This window comes from Ambystoma mexicanum, chromosome 12 (assembly GCF_040938575.1).
Source record: "Ambystoma mexicanum isolate Mex_15411 chromosome 12, UKY_AmexF1_1, whole genome shotgun sequence".
NCBI classification, from domain to species: Eukaryota; Metazoa; Chordata; class Amphibia; order Caudata; family Ambystomatidae; genus Ambystoma; species Ambystoma mexicanum.
In genome coordinates, this window is record NC_090936.1 from 1,192,345,829 (window position 1) to 1,192,363,322 (window position 17,494).

The 17,494-nt window shown below is 45.7% G+C and overlaps 1 protein-coding gene across 3 annotated transcripts in view; it reads left to right on the forward strand.

Moving 5' to 3' along the window:
- Nucleotides 1–17,494, forward strand: part of TAFA2 (TAFA chemokine like family member 2) — a 1,145,470-nt gene that overhangs the window by 912,945 nt on the left and 215,031 nt on the right. For all 3 annotated transcript variants that reach the window (XR_011281920.1, XR_011281919.1, XM_069629850.1), the window contains one exon: nt 13,668–13,820. Coding sequence is in view for 1 of the 3 variants with exons in the window: in XM_069629850.1 (XP_069485951.1) it covers nt 13,668–13,820 (153 nt within the window). In the remaining 2 variants the exon portion in view is untranslated. The remainder of the gene's footprint in view (nt 1–13,667; nt 13,821–17,494) is intronic.

The window sequence follows — 17,494 nt, forward strand, 5'->3', positions numbered from 1 at the left end:
ACCAACTTTTCTTTGTTGTTTGTTGTATCTTTGCAATTGCCTCCTTCAATAAGCCATTTAGGCGTTCACATACGCCATTAGCCTGTGGGTGATATGCACATGCAAATTTGTGCTTTATGCTCAGCAGGGCTGTGATATGTTGGAACATTTCGTTTGCGAAATGTGGGCCATTATCTGATCTTAATACTTCGCACACTCCCCACCTGGGGAAGACCTCTCTTACTATGAATTTGGCTGCTCTAAATGCATCTGGGTGTGAACAGGGCCCTGCTTCAATCCACCTAGAAAATGGGCATACTACTACAATCATGTATCTATTACCTTGACATATGTTGATCATATCAACATAGTCAATGTGGAGGTGCCGAAAGGGTCCTTCTGGCCGGGGTATGGTACCTCTTATCACTTTTAGGGTATGACCGGCCGTAAACTGTTGGCATGTGAGACAATTGCTGATAAAATTTGAAACATGAGAATTTAACTCGGGACAGAACCAATCATCTCTAATTCGTGCTGCAATTATTTCCTTGCCTGTATGGGCTGGGTGATGTAATTGGCTCAGGGCGGTATTTAAAAGTGCCAATGGTATTACAACTTTCCCAGTACCACTCTGGCGCCATAGTGCGTCGGTTGGTGACATTGTACATCCTCTTTTTACCCATATTTCCTTTTCGGCCATTGGTGCTGCTGCTTGTAATTCCATAATCTGTGTGGCTGGGAGATGGGTATACCCTTCTCTTATTAACATCTCCCTAGCCATTCCCCTCCCTCTCCCTCTCTGTGAGTCTGTGGGGTCCCATATCTCACCAAAGTATGCAGCATATTTCGCATGTGCGTCTGCTGCTGCATTCCCTTTTGAGACATGGTCTTCACCATTGGTGTGTGCGGTGCATTTTACTAGGGCTAGCTCTTGGGGGTCGTTTATTACTTCAATTAATTCAGCCAACAAGAGGGCATGTTGCACTGGAGTGCCGTCAGCTCTCCTAAACCCTCTTCTCCTCCATTTTGTTAGCCCTGAGTGGACAGTGGATGTAACATATGCACTGTCGGAATATATTGTTACACGTTTGTTAAAACTTTCTTTCAATGCCAATATTAGTGCAACTAGTTCAGCGGCTTGAGCAGAGTAATGCTGTGGTAACTGTACACATTTCATAGCCACACACACCGGAGCCTCCATCATTTTTACCACTGCTGCCCCAGTTCTCCTTATCCCATCTCCTTGATCAATAGTTGATGACCCATCAATAAACAAAAGCTCACCTCCCTCTAGTGCATTCTCTTCAACTTTTCTAGTACATGAATACATTTCATTTAGTTGGGTGCAGTCGTGGGCGTAATCTCCCTCCTCAATTATTTCTGCTAGGAATCTTACAGGGTTAACAGTGCTACATCTAACAATCGCTAGTTCAGCCCTAGACAAAATGATCTCATAACCTGATGCCCTTTGTGTCGTTAGTGTGGACTTGGGTTTATTCAATATTGCAAATAATGCATGTTCCACAAACAGTGTAGTTGGACACCCCATGGTTATTGCTGATGCCTTTTCTACTGCAAAAGCAGCTGCAGCGAGGCCTTGTTCGCAAGGGAAGTGGCCTAACATCACGGGATCTAAGTGACCGCTATAAAATGCTACTGGTTTATAGCCCATGCTTGTTTTTTGGGCCAATACTGCTTTCATTACTGCTGAGTCGCAATGTGAAAATATAAAAAATTGTCGCTCATAGTCTGGGGATGCCAGTACTGGAGCTGTTGATATCGCGTCCTTCAATTCGTCAAATGCCTCCCTCATTTCCATAGTCCACCCCAACCTTTTCTCCCCTTTATTTGCTTCCTTCAACCCCTCAAGCAGGGGTCCTATGTATGAGCTGTAATCAAACACCCATGCTCTACAGTAATTGCATAGCCCCAAAAATTGCTGCAGTTCTCTCACAGTCTGTGGCATGGGAGTGCTTGATATGGCCTGTGCTCTTTGTGGTGCAATATTTCTTCCATATTGGGATATCAGTTGGCCAATGTACAGTACCTGTTCCTGACAGTATTGTATTTTTTCCATGTCTACTTTATACCCTTTTTCAGCCAATATAGTCAACATTTTTAAAGAGTCCTCTCTGCATTTACTTTCATTTGTACTGCAAATTATTATGTCATCCACATATTGTAACACTGTGCTTTCCACCTCAACGTTACCCAAATCCATCTGTATAACTCTTTTGAAAATTGAGGGTGATTCACAATACCCTTGTGGTAACCTGGTATGTTTCCATTTAGTATTTCGGTAAGTGAAACTTGTTAGATCTTGTGAGTCGGGGTGTAGTGGTATTGAGAAAAAAGCATTTTTAAGATCTATTACTGTAAATCGTGATGCCTCTGCTGGAATGCCACACAATATTGTGGCCGGGTTTGCTGTTACTGGATATTCTGCTTCCACTATGTTGTTCAAGGGCCTTAGGTCCTGTATGAAGCGCCAAGACCCCCCTTTAGCCTTGCGCACTGGGTACACAGCCGTGTTACATGGTGATTCTGAGGGGACCAATATGCCATTGTTTATAAGGGCCGTTATAGTTTCATATATGCCCTCATCTGCCTCTTTTGACAATGGGTACTGTTTTACTCTTGGTAGTATTGCACCTTTTTTCAATTTTATCCGTACACCCCCTATGCTTTTAATGCATCCTACGTCATAAGGGCTAATGGTCCATAATGATTTGGGCACCTTTGCCATATCCTCCTTAAAGAAGGGGACTGGGGTGCATGCAGGTGCCTCAAGTGCCATAGCAATTTTCTGCGCTATATGTTTGTGAGCCACTCGTAACCATATTTCTACACTCATCATGAACACCATTTCCCCCTCCTCTTTTTCTTCTGAAAACAGTTCCTCATCTGACACCTGGGTCAACCTACATCCTTCTGCTAGTGCAATCACTGCCCTCCATGCTCTTCCTTCTTTGTCTTGGGCGTGCACAGCAATATACTCAGCTGTTGTAATAATGCTTTCAATGTCTATTGCAAACACTTTTCCTTCCTGTTCATTAACAGGTGTTTCTGGTCGGAACAGGTAAGCTGCTGGCCTCCTCCATATTTTACCTTCTATCCCTGGCATCCATGCAATTGCCATGTCTGTCCCATACTGGAATATCGCGCCATCTATTGGTTCCGCCCTAATCGCTGTCTGCCCACAGTATGCTTGCATAATCTGTCGTGCTGCTAGCATGTTAATCCCTGGAGTAGAGCAAATTATACCATCCTCTGTAAAGGAGATTGTCATATTTAACCTATTCATTATGTCCCTCCCCAGTATATTTACTGGTGAGGCACTATAATACAATAGTGGAACTGACAGATCGTAATCTCCGATAGATAAGGGAACGTTATCAGTAAAAGGAACCAATCCTTTAGCCCCAGAAAATCCTTGGGTGTTCATGGCTTCGCCTGACATCTTAAATTTACCTTCCCTTATGCAAGACCGGGTTGCCCCGGTGTCAACAAGGAAAGATAATTTTTTGTCACCTATCGTTACCTCTATGCGTGGCTCCTCCGCACTATTAGGTGTTACTGACAGGATGGGACACACCAAGGCCGTCTGTGGGCTGTCCTATTGGGGGTACAATGATTGGCCATTTCCCGTGTAAGGGTTGTGTCCCAATACCGTCACCCTACCCAATTGTGTTTGTTCATTTTGGGGTTGTTGTGTTATCACTATTTGTTGTTGTGGCAGTGGCTGTTGTTGTGTTAATTGCTGTTGCTGCAGTGGCTGTTGTTGTGTTAATTGCTGTTGCTGCAGTGGCTGTTGTTGTGTTAATTGCTGTTGCTGCATGCCCTGCTGTTCTTGCGATGGCCTAGGTTGTGCCTGCTCATTCCATGCTGGTGTCCCTGGCCTGACCCTACACGTGCGTGACATGTGTCCTAGTAGTCCACAACTCCAACACACGGGTGGTTCTCTGTTTTGCCATGGAAATCTCCCTGTGTTGTCCTGGTATACCTGTTGCCCTGTGGGGTATGAACTTCCAACTCCCCCCACCTGCTGTTGGGTATTATATCCGTATCCTCTCCCTCTCATAAATCCTCCTCTCCCTCTGTTATACCCATAATACCCAGCTCCTTGCATCTGGTACCCTCCTCCCACGTTTTGTGCGTGTAATTGTAGTGGCGGCATTTGCTGTATTATACTTTGTCGAGGTGTTATTAGAGCTGGGTCTTGTGCAGCCACTATTTGCGTGGGGCTTTGGGCCACTGTTGTGGGCGCAGTTATTAGTGCCCCCTCCATTGTATATTTAGTTAATTTTTTCTGTACTAGTTTGGCCTCTTCCGTTTTCCTGTCCTCTTCCTTTTGTTTCATTTTTCCTTGCCATATCCTGCAGTGATGTACTATTGTCAGCTGTATTTCAGGCCATGGTTTTACTTCCATTCCCACTACTTTCTTTAGTTGTTTCTGTACTCCTTCTGGGAGCCCTTGTACTAGTATATGATAAAATATGGCTGGTGTTTTATCCCATTGTTCTCTCGTTTCCATGCGCCACTTTTCTTGAATATCCTGTATATAATCAACGGGATCTTCATTCTCACGCATCTTACGGGAAGTGATTGCTCCTATATCTGATGTGTCTGGGTACTGTACTCTCAGTGCCTGCCATAGCGCATGTCTGCAGTTTGCAAATGGCGCCCCATCATGCGATGTGTTTGTTATTGTTATCCCATGGAATCCCGCTCTCTTCCAAATGTCGTCCGCTCTATCTCCTAATATTGATATTAACAGGCCTTTCACATCTCCTACTGCTAGTTTCTGCCCTGCGGTGTGTTTTTCCATTTCATATATCCACTTACCCGCACCTCCACTTAGTGATGGGAGCCTACATTTTATATTTTCTTTATCCGTATGCTTCCATGGTACATACTGCGGTCTAACCCCTCCTCTCTCCAACAGTGGCATTAAGTTGTGTCCTGTATCACCCTTTATGTTCCATAATATTGAGTCCTCACACCCCTCCTCCTCCCCTATTTCCCTTACCACATCAAATTCTTCCTTGCTACCCCTCCTCCTACCTACCTCTCCTTCCCTTCCCCTTTTTTCGTCATCCTCTGTGCTTAATATGGGTATGCTTATCTGTCTGTCTTGCCTGCGGCTAGGGAGGTCTCTAAGCCGGCACGCATAGGGAGTCACTTCGTCCATGAATGGCGCAAGCTTTATTTTGCGCAGCGTGCGTGTGGTTGTTGAACATGTAGGGTGCGATGGGGGAGGGCGTGATGGAGATGGCGATGGTGTGGTTTCATGGGTTTGTTTTTCCACTAGTTGTTGCACCCTCTCCTCACTTTGTTCCAGCTCCTCCCTTCTCTTACGGATCCATGGCGAGTCTATATTGGTTCTAGTGAGGTACAGCTTATCTAAGCTTTCCCTTTCACTCTTTCTTCCTACCCTTTCTACTCCTTCTTCCTCCTCACTGCAAAAATCATTCATAGATGGTATCCCCCACTCTGTTCTTTTCCCTTTTACTGTTACTGTTTCTAAGTCTATTCGCTCCATTTCTCCTCTTCCTTTGTTATCAACTGTTCCCCCGGGTGTTGATGTTGTCGCTACTTCTCTACTTCTATATACATCCCCCCATTTTTCACTCTCCTTATTTCTCCCTCATCTTTCCCCATCACTCCTCTCCTCCATTTCCCTACTATTTTCCTCCCTTTTCCTTTTTAATTCCTCCATCACTTCGTTGCTCATCTGTTCCAATATTCTTTCATCTTCTTTCTTTCTTTCCCATTTCACCCTTTCTCTTTCTATTGCTTTCTCTTCTTCATATTTCTTAGCTGCCTCTGATACTACCCTCCTCCTCCATATTTCCAATTCCCTTTCCTTTTCCTCTTCTTCCTTCTTTTTTTCTCTCAATACTACTCTTGACACCCTTTCTGCTGCTGCTCTTACCCTTCCATCTTCTATCCTTTGCTCCTCATTTTGTTCCCTTAATTTGTCCAATTCGTTTTTACCCTCTTTCCTTTTCCTCACTCTCTCTTTTTCCCCCTTCTCAAGCTGTGTTAGTAATTCATTCTGCTCATCCCTTAGTTTTGCCAATTTTTCCTCCAAAATCTCTTCTCTTTGTGTTAGTAGCTCCTCCCCCTTCATCTCACTCTCCCTTCTACTATCCTCGCCTGTTCTCTTTACAGCCTCCCTTTCTTCTCCCGTTAGTGAACCCCGTAATTTTAATAATATCTGTGCAGCTACCCACTCATCATGTCCTATCTCTACAATCTGTTCTTCTCCAATCCTCCCCTCCCCCACTATCTTCCTGTGAGCCACATATGGTGGAGGGCTGTAAGCCGGGTTCGAGTATCCTTCAGCCGCCCTTAACTGTCCTTCCATTTCTCCTAGTTCTCTTAAAGGGTACAACCCTTCTCTCTCAGTTTTCACTCCCGGTGTTATGGGTATCTCGTTGCTCGGTTCCTTTTTTATGTCTTCTAAAGTGTCAATCTTTTCTCTTCCCTCTCCTTCATTTTCCGCATTCTTTTTCCTTTCACACCCCTTTCCCCCATCCGTTCCCTCCTTCATAATCTCCTTTACTTCCGGTGTTTCTCCCACAGAGAACATTCCATTTGGTCCTGGTCGGGATCCCTGGAACATCCTCCATAAGTTAAACACCTCCATATGGCTCGCCAACTTCTTCCCCTTGTATGTATTATGCAGATGGTTTAGCAATGAATGTTGGGCATATGGATCGAAACTACCATTAGGCGGCCATGGTGTTAACATTTTGTTATCCGTCCCCTGGGTCCACTCTATGCTGTACTTAATTAATTTCTCCCTATGGGGTGGCAGTGTTGTGCATATGTGTTGTAGTGGGGTAGTGAGGGTGTTCCCCCACCCTCCTGACCCTTTCCCAAATGACATAGTTGTGCCCTACTTGTTACTCCTCCCTTCGTTATCAGTTTACAATTTACAACCTTATATTGTTTACCTGGCCCCGTAAGTGTGGGGACTTACGACAATCCTTTACAAAGTATGCAATAATAATAAAAAAAACAAGAAATAATAAAACACAAATATATATATATATGTATAATTTTGTATTGTATATTCCTTCCCCTACGGCCCCCTGCGGCCGAAGCGCACGCAGCCCCCTGTGGCTGCGTACCCCTTACGACGATCTTATACAGTCGTCCTTATTCCTCGTTCTCCTCCCCCTTTTACATTTGCCGTGGCTGGCGTTCTCCGTGCTCAGCCACGCCCCTCTCCCCTTCTCCTCTTCCAATCCACTCGTTTATTGTTTATCTTCTTATCCGCTCCCTCATCATTTTTCTCTTCCCCACCACTTTCAAAACTCAATGTTCCTTGTGCTCGTGATATCCTATAAAATCCCTACTGGTGACGTCACCGATGTCTCTACGCTACTAGTACAGTCTCATTATTAGTTTCAAAATACACTTGCAATTTATCCCCGCTAACCCTACAGCTGTCTTCCTGTCTCTCCTGGAACAAGGTAATCTCATCAATACTATAATTGGACTGCACACGCTGCGTCGCCTCGCGTGTGATACGCCCCTCAACAGGAGGGCTTAACCAGCCAATTATCTTCCGTATTTGGCAACTATGCAACTAGCTACCCCCTACAGGGAAACGTCATCTACCTATCGAGTTTCTTGCTCGAACAATAGGAAACCTCATCTACCTATCGAGTTTCTTGCTCGATCAATAGGAAACCTCATCTACCTATCGAGTTTCTTGCTCGAACAATAGGGAACCTCATCTACTCATTGATCAATAAATGCCAAATCGTAGGAAACCACACACGCCCACCCCTACACGTTAGTCGCGATTTAGGCCAATCAGTGTCTACGAGCGACCACACGTGATGTTTCGTGCTCCGCCCCCCTCTTTCACGTCACTGCTCTCGCACTCTTTTCACTCCCTTTCATTCCATTGCCAACACTATATTGTCAACCCTTCGCCGCGCACCTGTGCAACACCTCCCTCCTCCCTTATTTAATTCCTCCCCCCTCCCTCACAATTTCGCATTGCTCGTTGTGTGTGCCATGCTCACCAAGTTCTCTCGATGCAGGGCCGCTCGACTGCGTGCACCCCTCCAAGCGGCTCGCCACCTCCCCTCGTCTGGACCACGTCTGGACACTCGCCAACCGCGGGCGGGATACTTCTCAACCGGCTCCCGAGGGCCAACATCCGGATTGCGCTGTCCGGTCTTCTCGCAGCTCCGCGATGGTCCTGTAGTCCTCAGAAGGGGGCAACGGCAGAGGGGGCCGCGCCGCCGGGCCTCCTCGCAACGGGAGTGCCTGGAAAAAGTAAAAATAAAAGTCGATCTTAAACAGATCTCAGCAGTGCCTCCAACTTGTCGGGGGGAAATTCTGCCGGGGTCGGCCGGGCCGTCCGCAGACCTCCAGGCAGGGAGGCCCCAACTCCTCCCGTGTGTATCCCAGATAAGATGAGATAGAGTATGAGACGCACACAAGGAGCAAGGTGACTCTGCTGTTTATTAGACAAAACGGCAGGGATGGGTCAAGGAGCGCACGCGTTCGTCCTGACACACACACAATTGTGGGGCTCGCAGGCCCTTTTTACTGTATTATGACGCGCTACTTGCGTCACTTCAGAAAGTTAACAAAAAACCTATCGCCACTCTTAATTGGATGTTCGAGTGGTAGGGTTAGTATAGCACACATATAGAGAAAGATATTAGTGGATAAGGTGTAGTCAGGTGGTATATCTGGGTTGTCCCTACAATAAGATACATGAAAATTGTTACATGAAGGCTCCTGAGGATTGGCTAAATGTGCTGGCGTCAGTGATAAGAGCCCCAAGTTCTGATTGGTGCACCCGTGAGCTTCCCAGCCTGGGACCACCGTCGTTCCCAGCTCTCGGTGTACCTGTAAGTTGCAACAATGTTTCACTATGGGTACATGCAGACAATGTGAGGACTTATTCATAGCTAGACGGGGTACCGTTCCCACTGTTGCAGATGTCCATTGAGCCTTTCAAGTGTATCTGCCAGTGTCTCGTAGCGAGGGATCCAGACGCCTCTGTTCTCCAGGGTTTGGCATCTCGTCAGGTTCGGCTTGATCACGTGGGGAGGGACCGTGAAAGAGGCATAATTCTGCACAATTAATATTGTTTTTCTACTGTGCGTCTGGTTTAATTTGTCGGTGTGACTTTAACGTTGGTGCGCGGAGTGCGAGATTGCAACATCGTGCCTTTGATGATTTGCTCTTGGAACGTGGGTTTGCAACATTGCGACCTTGGCTGGTTGCTTCGCCAAGCTCATTCTGTAGGATCAGCAACTGACTCTTGTCTTGTTGATGTCCACGGGAGCTCTTGTTTGAGGCCTACTTTGGCCCGGTGCATAAGTTGTTCGTTTGGTGCACAGGTGCTTTAGGTTATAGGAGCATATAATTCCATAATCGGTATTGTCTTTATTATATTTCTCATCGTTGTACCTGATTTCAAAGAGAAGCGTGAGCAAGCTAATAAAAGTTCATGACCCGTCTTGCGTTTCTGCATTCTGAAAGCCTATATAAAAATAATAAAGATGCACGTCCGTGAATATGCCTGTCGCCTACGTCATAGCACTGAGTATATTCTTCGTGTAGGTTGGTGTGGGAATGTCCAGTGTGTATATTTGTACAGATGTGCTTCCCGTTGTCTAGGTCGTCATGGCATCTCTAACGACGTGTAGATTTTAGTCTAGTTGATCCGTGCCGCAGGTGTCGGCATGGCCAGTGCGGGCTGCTGGGCAAGCAGATGGACACATCCGTATGTTCCTGTACCAGGGTACCTGGTCGTCTGGTAAATGGGCAAACTCTTCTCGTGGCGGGTGTTTGGGTCGTGACCCTCTAGGCCAAGCGCGAGAGGTGAAGGACGGGAGCCTGGTTTTCCATTCTCCCACTTCAAATTCATAACAGGCTAGTAAAAAACGAGAACTTTACTTTCAATAGAGGAGTGTTTAGATTATATAAGAGCGTTTTCAAAGCAGAAACAGAGGTGTAGCGACTGCTACCCCGAGCTGCCCAAAAATGATACTTTTGGTCCTCCTCTGCTTTCAGGCTCCCGTGTGAGTTTCAACATTCTGGACCACTATTTTTTTTTATTTGTTTTTATTTGCAAGCGTCATTCCTTAACAATTGTGGATTCATTGTGATTAAATTATTGCAATTTCATTTTAGGAGCTTATTATACAGAATGGCGATAGCTCCTAGGAGCGGCATCACACTTCAGAGGGAACATTTGTTGTGCCAGCCTAGCAGGAACCTCTCACACACGAGGCGTTGCATACAGAGCAGGATGCTCTGCGTTATCCTGTAGCAGGATGCTCTGCCGTATCCTGTGGCAGGATGCTTTGCGTTATCCGGTAGCAGGATTCTCTTCCATCCCATAGCAGGATAATCTGCGTTGTCCTGTGGCAGTATGCTCTGCGTTATCCAGTAGCCGGAGGTTCTGTATTACCCCGTAGCAGGATGCTCTGCATTATCCTGGAGAAGGATACTCTGCATTATCCTGTAGCAGGATGCTCTGCATTATTCTGTGGCAGGATGCTCTGCGTTATCCAGTAGCAGGATGCTGTGCATTATCCTGTAGCAGGATGCTCTGCCAACCTGTAGCAGGAAGCTCTGTGTTATCCTGTAGCAGGATGCTGTGCATTATCCATTGGCAGGATCCTCTGCATTATCCTTTAGCAGGATGCTCTGCCTTATCCTGTAGCAGGATGCTCTGTGTTATCCTGTAGCAGGATGATATGCATTATCCGGTAGCAGGATGCTCTACCATCCCTTTGCGGGATACTCTGCATTATCCTGTGGCAGTATGCTCTGCGTTATCCAGTAGCCAGAGGCTCTGTATTATCCCGTAGCAGGATGCTCTGCATTACCCTGGAGAAGGATGCTCTGCATTATCCTGTAGCAGGATGCTCTGCCATCCTGTAGCAGGATACTCTGCGTTATCCTGTGGCAGGATGCTCTGCGTTATCCAGTGGCAGGATGCTCTGCGTTATCCTGTAGCAGGATTCTCTGTGTTATCCTGGAGCAGGATGCTCTGCGTTATCCTGTAGCAGGATGCGCTGTGTTTTCCTGTGGCAGGATGCTCTTCGTTATCCTGTTTGAGTGTTACTTATGGAAACCAGGATTTGATGTGTGGACGAGGACCGGAAGGGGTATATGTAATGGGGAAAATGCTAGACAGCACACAGTGCATTTGGCTGTTTCATAATTACCTTCGAAATATTGGCACCAGGCACAGGGAAGTAAAGCAATTTACCCAGGATCACACCTTTAGAACATTTTCATCACACCAGTAAACCTATTTTTATGGCTTCAAGAACAAATGATGTTAGCACCTGGTGAGCAGTCACTGTCCAATCAGATTACAGGGAATGGTGCAGTCTGAATCTGGCAATGTACTCCTGCCTTCCCAGCTCTGATGTTTGGCGCAGACTTCCATCTTCCATCGCTGCTCAACTTCCCATCGTTCTCCAGCTCTCCTCTCAACTGTGGCCCCCGTCTTCCCAATCTGCTGGCCCACAAAAATGACAGCAGTCGTCTCAGCTGCTCCCCGCTTAGTGGGGCCCACTTGATTTTCTTTGGAACCTCAGTGATTTCAGTGGAACTAGGTGATTTCTGTGACAAAATGACCCCTGCCCTGCAGGAGTCCGTGGATGAGTGGTGGCCAAACCGCGTACTCCACCCACAAATATTACAAACCATTAGTGAGCCCAATCACAGATGTGAAACTGGCACAGTTTTGGTTTTTGTGGTAACGCGGGCCGAAGGAAGGCTATACCCTCAGAATGGGTGTGAATGTGATCCAGTTGTGACCCAATCAGCAATAGTAGAAGAGTCCAAAATAAGGGATTGACCAATCAAGGTTCTACAAAAAATATATGTTAATTAAACACACTGATATGCAGTAATGACTGACTATACAAATTCCAACAAACAACCACCCATGTGGCAAGAACACAGACTATGCAGAATGCAGATGGTGCAAGCACTCTAGCTCGTGTACTACTGGTGAAAGACAAGATATTGCACTCAAAAGATATGTCTTGCTCGAAAAGGTGCAAATGGGTGGCTTTTCAGTCACAAGGCCGCCAAAAGTGGACCGTTGGGGCTCAACCTCTGAAAGTATCAGAATCTGTCATTGGGCATTTTGACGACATTGAGCCAGGCCTCTAGATGCCGTCTTTGAGGGTCGAACCAGGTTTGGATGCAGCCGGCGTTGCGTCCGTTCAAAGTGGAGCTATGAGTAGTTCGGAAGCAGTGTTCGGACCGTACAGTTCGGAGGGCTCGCCAGGTCCATTCCGGAGATCACGCCGGTTCGAGATCTTACGTAGTGTTAGGTGGGGTTGACCAGTGACGCCATGCCTACAGTGGTTCAAGACGCGGTCCGGAGCGGTTCGAAGCTGTGATCCTGATGGTCTGATGCAATCTTTGAAGTCACTTGTGCAGGCGAGCTGTTTCTTGAGCTGAACAGGTGACGTGCTCTTCTGGTTTGATGCAACGTTGACTTGGTTTGATGAATGAAAAACAGGGAAAGGAAAGTTTATAAACTAAGCGCCAGGAAGGTAAACGTTAATGGGAACAGGACACCTAAAGGAGTAGTAAACAGCTGAGCGAAAAATGCCTTCCTAATGAGACCCTAATTGTTTACGGCTTTGAGTTGTGCAAATGATGGCACCGCGATGTTTCGGTAACACAAGAGAATCCCATTAAGGAGAAAGAGGGGGGATTTTGTGTGGGACCAGATTTGCCATGGTAATGAGGTCTTTTCTTCCCCAGCGTCTCTCTAGAACCCTCTTATGCGTAATTGCAGCTTTTAGCACTGAAGGGCTCCTTGCCGTTTTGTGTTCCATCATCATCTCAGTTCAGTCTCAGAGTTTCCTAAAAGGTACTCATTTGTGAGGATTGCCAGAGGATGAGTGCGGCCGGCTGACTGGCCGTGGTGCTAGCTGGCTTCTGCATGCAGGCAGGAGGCGGGGGTTGCTGGCGGTGGCGTGTAGATGCACTGCACTGCAACAACTTCCGGCTGTCGATGTCAGGACTGACGTCAATGTTTTCGATATGGCCTTTTCTCAACTGATGTTCACCTCTGCCACGTGACTTCATCACAATTCTGCAGGGATCATGAAAACATTGTTGGGAAAATGATAGCGTTCCAAACCTCAAATACATACATAAATAAATACATATATACAGGCTGTTTCGTTGCATCAAATTACATTGCAGTAATTTACTTTGCCTAAATTACAATGTGGCAGTAAAACGCTATGCACATGTTGAGGGGTACGGAGTATAGGGGGGAGGGTAGTGGAAGAGAAGGGTAGAGGGCAATTTGGGTGCGTGTAGGGGGCCCTTTAAAAGAAAAAAAATGTTTATTGTTCTATTGTTTTATTTGAATGTTGAATGTATTGTTAATTTAATTTTGTACATTGTAAAGTTGACTTGTTCATTTAAATTTGTACATTGTAAAGTTGACTTAGTTCAGCTAAATCAAGAAAAAAATATTTAAAAAAAAATCCCACAAGGCCATTTCAGGGAAGACATTACCAGAGGGAAATGTACTTCGAGGAAACCTCCTAGAACTAACTTGCTTAAATAAATAATAAATCACGTGAACTTCTTCTGATAGCCTCATGCCAGAAAATGAAGAGCGTCTGCTTTCTCCCCCTTCTCTGCTTGCCCAGCCCACCATGTCAAGACGGGCACCTGCGAGGTGGTGGCGCTGCACCGGTGCTGCAACAAGAACAAGATTGAGGAGCGCTCCCAGACTGTGAAATGCTCCTGCTTCCCTGGACAGGTGGCGGGCACCACCAGAGCAGCTCCTTCTTGCGTTGATGGTATGTCACCCATCGCTTATTACTTTTACCTGACCCTTGAACCCGCCATTGGAGGTTCCGTGTATTGCAGCATGACATGTCTTTCTCCAGGGATGTTTTCATTACCTCTTGTCAGGGAAGCAAATGGGGTTTTATACAAGTCGTGTAGTTGAAAATCATCTTGCTGTGCAGCCTGGGGGGCATTGAATCTCCGGTGAAAGGTCATCAGTGTAACACACCCTCTCATTGTTTTTATTTTAAACAAACATTATAACAGTGAAATGTTGGCGGCCATTGTAAACATTAGGTCAGGAGAGGGTCTACTGTTATACATTTTTATTTTTATTTTTCACTCCCAGGAAAGGGTGCTCAGCCAATCAGGTCACTGTAAACGTGGGAGAGAACTGCCCGTGTCCCACCTATGTTCCTCCAACCAGAGTCCCTTCCCCGGGTGTTGCCCTTTTTTTGGCGTCTCAGCACCTTTCGTACCTCGAAAGCCCCCCTCCTGTGCCCACCACCCTGAGCATCATGAATATGATTAGTCCCTTCTCCCCTTCAATGGTGGCCATTTTCTTTGTTTACCATGGCCAGCATGGAAAGAGAAAACAGACTATATTTTTCTGTCCATGGTGGCCATTTGTTTGTACTTTTGTTTTTTAAATTTTTGGCTGCAAAAATGCAATGCGTCTCGCAGCCAGAAAAAAAACACCATTAGTACCCCGGTCTAATGGGCCGGGGTGCTAATGGCAATAAGTCCTTGACTGCGGGCTATTACCGCCTGCGGTAATGCCCCCGGGGCTTTCGTAAAGGCCTGCGCTACGCTCGGGCATGTAAGTATGGGGCCGGGGGGCATTACCTTAGGCGATAATGGCCCACAGTCTCGGGGCTTATTGCATAAGTAATGGATCCTTGCTCTGATCAGAAGTGAGACATTAAGGCATCTTGCATATATTACAAGTTGCACAGACTAAGAATCTAGCATTGCTTTTATACCAAAATGGCCCATGATGCCAATTCTAAGATTACATCCATTCTATTTCAGCCCATTCTGGTCAGCGTGAGCCACAGCTGGTCGTGCTGATGGAAAGGTACTTGCACAAATTTCGCCTCAATTTAATGGCTGTGCGATGGATTTCTGCCCAACCCCCACATGCGGATCTCCAGCTGCATGTAAATGCAGTCTGAGGTTGCAACACTCCAATTAAAGGAGCTCATTGGCCTGCTTGTTTTATTATTTTATTTTATTTATTTATTTTTATTTTATTTTATTTATTTTTTATTTATTTGTTACACGCCCAGACCCTCAGGTGTCACGGCGAGGATATAAGATGCCTTAGGAATTAGTCATATTCATACATTACATTAGTTGCTTTACATGATATAGGTTACAAACATATTCACAAAAATATACAGTGGCCTAGGTATTCACAGCAGTACTTGTGACCGGTTAACTTGTGACCGGTTATCCTGCGCAGGTGCAACCCGTGGAACTGACACAGGCAAAGATGGCCACCGTGGTTGGAATGGAAGTCCCATTGCAGATCAACACCGTGCACGGTGACCCCGTAGTCATATCATGGGAGTAGTGGAAGGTTGAGCGTCATTCAGGTTTCAGAGCCACACGCATGCAGGGGATCGCTGATGCACCTCCGCTGCACGCGCAAATACTGGAAAGTGTGGTGTGACGTGGACGCGCAGTCCCTTATCTGAAGGCTTTAGTGGGACACAGGTGTAGGCCACAATCGAAATGTACATTGTCCCTCAAGGAATGCCGAGGCAAATGAGGATCTATTTGGAGCCTAGGTTACTCTTTTTGTTGATAGGCACTCCGGTGAGTGAGCAGTGTGCTGGCCCTGCGCTTCAATGAAGATGGAGGCAGCTTCAGATGAAGCCTAGCTCAAACTCTGCATAGAGAAATGAAGGCCCATGTCCTTATGCCTTGCACAGTGTCTGAGATCTGTAAACAGACTGTGTTGCTCCTGAAATCTCCATCTAGAGCCATGTAAGGATGTATGCTACATGAAGCAAAGGGCCATTTCGCCTCTCTTGCAATGGAGAAAATTCAGTGTTTTTATGACCAAAAGGGGGACACCTGAAGTAGTGCTGGAGGCTGATTTTGGTGGCATGAGGGATAGAGGATCCTGAAAGGGCAACTCCATTATAAATGATTAGAGGTCGGGGTGTTCAGTGTTTTTTTTTTCAATCTGAGGCGTGTTAACATTTCCCCTCAATTAGTTCGAGTGACTGGGTGTTGTAAGGAAGCTTGCACCAATCAAGTTGGTTTTTGGGGTTATAAAATGCAAGCTTGTAGAGTGGGATGATAAAGGGAACAGCAGTTTGTGTTTTCCTGTATATACCACAATGTTTCTGCTTTCTGTTTTCCCAATAAACAAATGGTTAACAAAAAGAATAGGCTGAAAATGTGCATTTTAGAGCACAATATTTGAGAAAAGCTGAGTAAAATGTCATACAATTTACAATCAGTGGTGTAGGGTGGAATATATAAAATAGCCACTAGATGACTGCTAGGGAACCAACATTCACAGGAGCATTATACAACATTGCGATGATGCCTGTGTCCAATATATATGCCTGCACTTCCACTGTAAGGTCCATTTTCATGATGACTTGTGCAGAATGTACGCCAGCATGTCCCCATCAAACACTTCTTCGTGATGATTGTGGGAGTGAACACATATTTCATGATATTGCCCACAATATATCCCAGCACTGCCACTTTAAAGCACCAAGATGTCCGTGGTCCACAACGCATGCTAGTATGGCCCTGTTAAACACATTGTTGATCTTGGCTGTACCCACATATATGCTGGTATTGCTGCTGTAAAACACTTTCATATAGCGTTCACAATATAGACCACCACTGCCACTGTAAAGCATATGGGCACAATGACTCTGTCCACAATATACCCCAGCATAGTCCTGTACAATACTTATTCATATTGATTGCACCCAGGTATATGCTAGGATTGCCACTGTAAATCAATCCAGATTAAGGAGGGGGCTATGCACTAGCTTAAATACTTCAGTCCTATCAATCCTCCAACAAAGGGTGAAAACTACTGGCATTCCTGTGTACCTTGCCTTTGTTAATTTGACCAGTGCTTTTGACATCATTAATCATGGAAAGCTATGGGACAAATTGGATAAACTATCAATGAAGTTTAAGTTGCAAATCACTCTGCGGGGTAATGCAAAAATAATAAAGGTGCATATGAATCTGTAGGCGTATGAAAGGAAATAAAGTCAAACATCACAGGGGTATGAATCAGGACACATCCCTCTGAGGGACATATAGAACGATATAGGCTAATATCAATTGCCAGTGGCATCAATGAATATAAAGGGCAACACCACTTTGTAGGGGTATCAACGATGATAAAGGCTCAGGTTATTGTCCATGATTCCAATGAAGATAAAGGTGCACATCACCCCACTGGTGTACCAATGAGGATAAAGGTACACATCACTTCCCAAGAGTATCAATGAAGGTAAAAGCTCACACCTATCCCCAGGGGTATCAGTGTAGATAAAGATGCACATAATTCCCAGGGGTATTAATGAAGATAAAGGTGCACATCACCCCACAGGTGTACCAATGATCATAAAGGTACACATCACTTCCTAAGAGTATCAGTGAAGTTACACATCATTCCCCCAGTGTACCAATGTCAATG